The 8,305-nt window shown below is 30.7% G+C and overlaps 1 protein-coding gene across 1 annotated transcript; it reads left to right on the top strand.

The window, feature by feature from the left end:
* Positions 1-530: 530 nt before the first annotated feature.
* LOC134727034 (EGF-like domain-containing protein comC) lies at positions 531-6,555 on the top strand. The gene is made up of 5 exons (XM_063591420.1): positions 531-598; positions 1,008-1,142; positions 2,142-2,258; positions 3,235-3,354; positions 6,148-6,555. The coding sequence occupies exons 2-5, from the start codon at positions 1,109-1,111 to the stop codon at positions 6,231-6,233; spliced, it is 357 nt and encodes a 118-aa protein (XP_063447490.1). The 5' UTR covers positions 531-598; positions 1,008-1,108; the 3' UTR covers positions 6,234-6,555.
* The last annotated feature ends 1,750 nt before the right edge of the window (positions 6,556-8,305 follow it).

Here is an 8,305-nt window from a genome sequence, read left to right as displayed (position 1 = left end):
CCGAAACATTTTAACAACATATTTCCGGAAAATACGTATATGTTTATCAAAATTACCATAACTGCATGAATTATATGCTACTAAATCTAGACAGATAACATGTTGAAAGGAATCATGGTTAAAACTAATAAATAACGTTCTTTAACACTTTTTCCTTCGAATTTTAAACATTGTTTTAACGTTTCTATAATCGACAATATGTGTATGGCATTACAAGAACACATTTAGGAAAGGATTTCAAAGTTTTACGAAACACAAATTCGAAAGGAGAAGTCCAAAGGACTGACAAAATCAAACACTATAAATCATCGGAACAATTAAAAGGTAACATACTTCTTACATGCAGAGACATTTTCTGATGTATGTTAAGTCTCCACTTGTATAACAGTAGTTTATAGTTCTGTTTTAAATAGACAATTTGGTAAGCAACAACACCAGATATAATAATTTTATGTGACCATCATTTGGATTCGTCAGCTAAAATGTGTAAACATATTTCAACTGTTTTTTTCCCTATATTTTCAGGCCAATCTGAGCACTTTAGTCCTAATTGGTCTTCCATTGGTGTCACTTTACTTTCAATTTGCAGTTTCTGCAGGTAGTAGTAAACGTATTATTTTTGAAAATGATGAATGCCAGAAAAGAAAATTGCAAGAATTGGAGCTTGATTTAACTAATAACTAATAAAACTTAAGAACAAGGGATCAAGGACTAAAAGAGGGCATTTACATTTCATTCGTCTAGGACAAAATGACAAAGAAAGAATATAAACGAAGAATAGTTATTTTTTTTAAATCCGAGCATTTACCAACGTTAAGATTTGGTTTTCATCATTACCACTCAGGTGAATATTCGATACAAAATCTCCATGTGCGACTTAAATAAAAACGACTTGGCAGCTGTAAGACTCATATCCACATGTTTCAAAATTAAAACCAAAACATAAGATACACAATAAAGAAGTGTCATGAGATGGAATGAAACATATTTTATTATGTTTCAAGTAGGAACTGGAATCCCCCTGGGAGGAAAATGTACAACTAATGCAAGCTGTTCGGCAAATACTACGAATACAGGCTGCAAAGACAAAACATGTCAGTGCACATCAATGTTTTACAGGCAAACCAATAAGTGTGTAGACAGTGAGTATAGAATATGTTATCAGGTTATCAGTGGTATGGGCTTTGCTCACTGTTGACGGCCGTACGGTGATCTATAGTTGTCAATGTTTGTGTCATTTTGGTATTTTGTGGATAGTTGTCTAATTGGCAATCATACCACATCTTCTTTTTTATAATTTTAAAAATTAAGGAATGAATAAACCAGACGTAAAGTAGTACCCAACACCTTGCCGAATATTAATTTGGCTCGTTTGATTTTTATTATTTGTTTTACAAGATATTTACTTTGACCCTTAGACAATAACAATGAATAACTTTAACATTTTTAAATATTTGAACCAACCAGGTCATCAGAAATAATTCATTGCTTATATAGTTTGAAAAACACTAATTGTAATTATTGGAAAGCTTAATATTTCCTAAACAATACAACGTGGTCGAAACGTTTAACTGATTTTACAGAGTTATCTCACTGTATTGTAAGGTACCACTGTAAACACACCTTCTTCTGTTGACTGAAAAAATGTATCAAACATGAGGAATTTTGAATTGTAAAACCTATTGTATTGATTTTATACATATTTTTAACTTTTTGCTTACACTTAGAAATATAACAGTGTTGTCCATTTGCGTATCAATGGACGATGTACACAGGCTAAGCCGTTACAAGAATTAACAATACATATGTATATAAATATTCATTAAGGTGCGGATCACTACAGTTGATTTATACAATCCAATAGTTTCTCCTTCAGGCAATCAAGCAAAAAAAAAAAATAAGGAGATTTCGTTTTATTTGATTGTTAGGCAACATAGTTACTCATTTATTAGGATACTTATATTCATTTGGCTTACAAATTTGGGTTTTTAATTTTTGATTAAATAAAACAATGCAAAGCGATTCTGATGCATACAATTTATGTAGTATGTGGTATTTTATTGGGTTTTTTTTATATTCGTTTTATTGCATTTGATTTTTTTTATATAAATCTTAAATCATGTTATTTGCTTTAATTTCAGAAATTGCGGTGGGTTTACCCTGTAATGTCAACAAACAGTGTGCAGATGTCAACGCTGATTGCAAAGGAAATTGTACATGCAAGAAGTCTTTTTATCCAGACACCACCTGTAAACCTCGTATGTGTATTTTTTCAAAGTTTTGAAATAAAGCACTTAATTCATGAAGAGATCTCTGATGAAAATCTAAATATTTATTTCGTTATAATTACATGTAAAGATTGGTACCGAGGCAATCAAAATATTAAGTTTCAATATTGGCACAGGATAGTTATCAGTAAGAATAAAAATCTGTATTGTTTTTCGCCAAACGGGATCCTGCTCAAATATAGCTTCAATACTATCGAAGAAAAAGACCGAATTAATTGAGCGGTAACTCTTTTGAAAATATACAAAGTTGGACAAATTTGTGAAATGAAGTATCGATGAAGTGTTTTGTACAATGGTTTTTTTCCGCAGACATGACAGAAAAGGCAAATTTTTGCGAAAATATGGAAATTCGAAAACCGTTATGGATCAGTGTCTTAAACACTTTCGTGCATGCTCAGTCGAAGTATTGCGCGTGAAATTTCAAATGTCTTTGTTTCAACACGTGCCGAATTGTACTGCGATGTGATGAACATCTTCTTGTAAATACTTATTACAAATTTCGGTCTTGTCTACGAAAGTACAATATTTTTTTCCTGTGGTGCCTACCGCAGCTTTATCTTTTTAATATTGGAGATTTCCTATACCTACATGTATATTAAATGATATAAATTTCACAAATTACCCTAAAAAAATAATATAATTGACTATTTGAGGACTGACAACTTCTCTCCTGAAAAATTAAGTAATCGCCAAATAAGAATAGTTTGCATGGAGGTCCTATTATGTTTTAGACTATTACTTAATCGCATAACAGCTAAACAATCAACACTCAACTGAATTCCACAAATTACTTAATACGTGAAAACAACTGAATATGCCATTACATTGACTGAAATAATAAAAAAAAGTTAGTGATCAGGATGTCGTTTTGATTTTAAATGTTTTAGGAAACTATAAATACTAATTGTTCAAAATAATAATGTTTTCTTCTTTGTATATCTTTTAGGCATCCAACCAAATCATGCATGCGGTAATACAACTCCAAAGAATGCCAGCTGCATAGATCATGCATATTGTAATTCGACCACTTTTTGTGTATGTGATAAAGGATACAAAGGACCTAGCTGTAAGTACACTTTTAAAATCAAATAAATCATTGTAGATACAATCTGGCGTAGCATGAAAATAAACTACAATACATATGCAATTTAGATTTAACAATACACAACTCATGCATACAAAACAAATGGACAAATGTTAAAGTTGTGGTCAGTGCTGTATTTCAAATGAACATTTCAAAGCACTATAAACCCTAACCAGATTCTTAGTATTATTTCGTTCAGTTATCTTCAATTTGATCAATGTATTAATAGTTTATACTGTCATGTAAACAGTTGTTGATTTGCTTCTTCACACGTTGTAAAAATCAGCACAAAGTAAACAAAAACTTCTATTCATCTGCATGTTACAATTCGTTACAACATGGGGTCAATCTTAATTGTACTCAGACCCAATTTTATCCATATAAAATAGTAAAATAATTTGACGAGGAAGAGTTGAAAAATACGTCAACTAAATATATGCTTTACACAAACAGTGCTCGAGGTAAAATGATTTTATATGTTCTACAAGCTACATTGCTTTTGAGTAAATGAACAAAATATTAAGAGAAAAGGGGTGAACTGTTTCAGAAATTGCAATAGAAAAATTATGGGCAAAATTGTTTGAGTGCTGGATTGGAATGTGTTTCCAAAATTTAAGATTTCTTTTCACTAATTTGAATTAGGCTATTTACAGTTGGATACCAAACATAACATACAGTAAACATGGTGAACGCAAATTGACAATGCGTGCACATATTTCGTTAGGGAACTTCATATTTCGCGTTTACTACATAGTGCACGCACGATTTCTATTATAACGTCAACGTGGTCAAAATAAGAATTACTAGTGTCTACCCGGCGTATACTTTGTGTCCGTTTGACAAGTACTAAACGGGTGTTTACTTCAGGTTACCAGAGTTTATATATTTACGTGCACGTTAAAGTTGACGGGCTTTTACAACACACTTTCATCGTAACATTTTACGTTTATGGATTTAAAACCTTAATAATTTGATTTGCTTCTACACGTTGTAAAAATCAGCACAAAGTAAACAAAAACTTCTATTCATCTGCATGTTACAATTCGTTACAACATGGGGTCAATCTTAATTGTACTCAGACCCAATTTTATCCATATAAAATAGTAAAATAATTTGACGAGGAAGAGTTGAAATATACGTCAACTAAATATATGCTTTACACAAACAGTGCTCGAGGTAAAATGATTTTATATGTTCTACAAGCTACATTGCTTTTGAGTAAATGAACAAAATATTGGGAAAAAAGGGTGAACTGTTTCAGAAATTGCAATAGAAAAATTATGGGCAAAATTGTTTGAGTGCTGGATTGGAATGTGTTTCCAAAATTTAAGATTTCTTTTCACTAATTTGAATTAGGCTATTTACAGTTGGATACCAAACATAACATACAGTAAACATGGTGAACGCAAATTGACAATGCGTGCACATATTTCGTTAGGGAACTTCATATTTCGCGTTTACTACATAGTGCACGCACGATTTCTATTATAACGTCAACGTGGTCAAAATAAGAATTACTAGTGTCTACCCGGCGTATACTTTGTGTCCGTTTGACAAGTACTAAACGGGTGTTTACTTCAGGTTACCAGAGTTTATATATTTACGTGCACGTTAAAGTTGACGGGCTTTTACAACACACTTTCATCGTAACATTTTACGTTTATGTGTTTAAAACCGTAATAATTCAAAAACACTTTTTATACTAAATATGAACTTGTATCAATTTGTAAAAAAAATAGTTCAATTTTCTTTGCAAAAAGTTACATGTACAATAACATTGTAAAGACTAATAAAAGTATTTAAAAAACAGTTTTGCTAAAATCTGATACTGCAAAACTATGTGAATATGTAAATTTATGCTGTTGCATGAGTTATTAGTCTACATCCTTTACGAAAGAGTCAACTAAGTTATGATTCAAGAAATAAAATAAATGTCAAATTGTACCAACAAATATTTCCATACGATATAACATTGTAAAGACTGTTCATAGATACCAGGATTAAAATCTTATATTTACGCAAGACGTTCGTTTCGACTACAAAAGACTTATCAGTGATGCTTGAATAAAGTTAATTATTAATCAATTTGCAAACTTCAAACAGTAAACGTGCGTTTATGCTTTTACAAAATTAAAAGAAGTGTCCTTTTTCACTTTTATTTAACGCGAGAAAACAAGGGAAGGTTTTTTTTCCGTTCGTTAACAGGTAAAGATTGGTTTACACCTAACTGTACCTTTAATAGTGGTTAGATTGACTATTGCCAAAAATGTCAATTTCAGAAAGACACACAGTTAAAGTCAATTACACACCCCTGACAATTCAGCAATTGCTTTATTAATTGCTGACTATAGCCAATCTCCGTTACACCATTTATCATTATTTGAAAGACTTAAATGCTTATAAATGATCAGAACTATATAAATCAGTGAAGTACACTTATAGACCCCTGTCCTGTATATTAGATTTACAAAAAAATAATCATTTTTAAAAGCCTATTGTTTACAGCACAGTTTTATGGAATACAATTGTATTTCTTCCTTCTAAAGCTAGACATATTTCAAGACAACATTCGGTACGTGCAACACTATTACATAATGCAGTATCACTTTATAACTTAAAACTTTAAAAGATTAAACGTGTTTTTCTCGATATTGATGTTGATGGTTAAAATAAACATGTCCTTATTGACTGTAAATGAGCTTTCTTTTCTTGATGAATATTTTCAATTTTTTTCATAAAGTTGAAATTTTATATTTATATTTATTTAAATTGTAGGTAGTTCTGCTATGACAATGGCTGCAGTGGAGATATCAACCATTTTCCTGTGCTTTTTGATGGCATACTTTGAAGTTGTAAAATAGCTGATAAGCCTAGATAATGCCAGATAACACTACTTTAATGTAATGAATGGCTCTGAGTGTGCGAGTTGTAGATAGTTGCATAGTTTAGTAACCATTGTAATAGACAACGAATTAAAACACTGAAAAAATGTTATGACAGTCTGTGATAAAAAAAAACCAGTATTAACAATTAGTTTTATTAGTAAACAGGGGATTAATAACGAGGTTATCGTACCAGGCAAACAGCACATGGCACATAGTTTATCGCCAGGATTTTTGAATTATCACTTAATTGCGTTTCGTCAAGTGAAAACCATGCTGAAAAACTTGTACCTGATTTATTTCGTGGTTAACAGATTTTTACATTTGATCTAAATAATGAAGTTTTTATTATGTTTATACTTCTTTTTTTGTAAAGTTACGATTTAATTTTTAATAATGTAGATGATGTAAAAAAATTATACTCGACTTATTACGTTTCGAGTATCAATGAAGATTGTTTATACAATGCAACTTGATGTACATATGATAACGTAATATACAAAATAAAAATAGATCTAAAACTTTGTCATGCTTTTATAAACTGTATTATAGTGTATTAAGCTGAAGACTTAGTTTGACTTGTAGCAGGTACAATAATATACACATGTTACAATTTAAAAAAAGGGAAATAGATTCTGATAAATTATGATAGTAATAAAACTCAGCAGTCGAATACCATGATCAAAAGAATAAAAAAACAAATACAACAACTGTCATCTAGACCCTACAAAGAAAATTGAAGACTGACATACTACACCAAAGAGTAGGATAGGAACTGAGATGCTCTCGAATGATCAGCAAGTTGTTATGCAATATTGATACTCATATTAAAAACAAAGACAATGCAATGCCTGTTTCCACATCAAGGGTAATGAGGCTTACCCCTAAAAACAAATCATGACAGATATTGTTACTTTCAGATACAAAGAAAATATGAAAAGGAATATTTTCAAAAGTCTGAAGATGGTTGAAAGATGACTAATATTTTATATCATCAACGTCATTTGGTCTGTGGTGGGTACATGTAGTTGTCAAATTAACAATCATACCATTTTTATAAAAAAAAAGATACACAAAAGCATAATACAACGAATACATTTTCTGCTCTAAATACTTATATTCAATAACAGAATTTACGATGCAGTTCAGCTGCTCTCTATTGGACTCAAGCAATTGGTATAAAATAAGAGCATAGTCAAAAGTAAAAAAAAATATTTATGATACAATTAAATGGCTTGTGAAACTTCTGTGAAAAATTAAAAAAAAATACATTTTTTCTACGAAAAATTTCCAATAGAAAACCAATCGAATATTGATACAACAACGACTATTGGCCACCATTCGGCTTTCAATAATAAGCAAAACTCATACCGCATAGTAATCTATAAAATCCTTGAATTGTCCGAAGTTCAGGAGGTTTGTTGTTTGATCTCCGAATTAACTTACTGACCTCCGCTTCCATTTGGCATTAAGAAGTAGGAACACAGAATGGACGACTCAAAATGATTGATTCAGAAAGGGTGAAATATATTTCTAATGTCTATTCATTTCAAACCAATATAATAAATAGGTTATATAGTAATCTTACCAATAAAGAAAGAAATATTGGGGTGATGATATTAGTTCTAGTAATCGAATAGAACAAATATTGTGAAAAAACGAATATATACATATATGACTGCAAAATGGCAAACAATGCCTAGATAATTCGGTTAAAATGATTTTAAATGATGCATTACATTTAATAAGCGATTAAATATAATGATTTGAAAGTCAAACAATACGTTGAACAATAACAGTCTTTAACTCCCCACATTTCTAATATGTGTCTCCCAAGGCAACAAGTCAAAGACTTGTCGAACAGGTTTTAAAGTGATTTTCGTTTGTTCATGTCTGCAATATTTGTGTTTTGTAATTTGCTCGTTTAAATAGTTTCACATTTTCCAGGTCGGGGTCAACTATAGAGTGTATATCTTTCAAATTGTTGAAGGCCTTTCCTTTGCATTTATAAGCTTACTGTAAATTCATTTTGTTCAATTCTAGTTAATAAT

This window comes from Mytilus trossulus, chromosome 7, assembly GCF_036588685.1.
Source record: "Mytilus trossulus isolate FHL-02 chromosome 7, PNRI_Mtr1.1.1.hap1, whole genome shotgun sequence".
NCBI classification, from domain to species: domain Eukaryota; kingdom Metazoa; phylum Mollusca; class Bivalvia; order Mytilida; family Mytilidae; genus Mytilus; species Mytilus trossulus.
The sequence above is the reverse complement of the archived record's forward strand: the minus strand, read 5'-3'. Positions and strand labels throughout refer to the sequence as shown.

Excerpts from the sequence above, each read along its gene's own strand:
- LOC134727034 (XM_063591420.1), top strand. The coding sequence starts at position 1,109 with ATGTTTTACAGGCAAACCAATAAGTGTGTAGACA. Across the intron at positions 1,143-2,141 it reads AACCAATAAGTGTGTAGACA|AAATTGCGGTGGGTTTACCC; the intron begins GTGAGTATAGAA and ends CTTTAATTTCAG. Across the intron at positions 3,355-6,147 it reads AGGATACAAAGGACCTAGCT|GTAGTTCTGCTATGACAATG; the intron begins GTAAGTACACTT and ends TTTAAATTGTAG.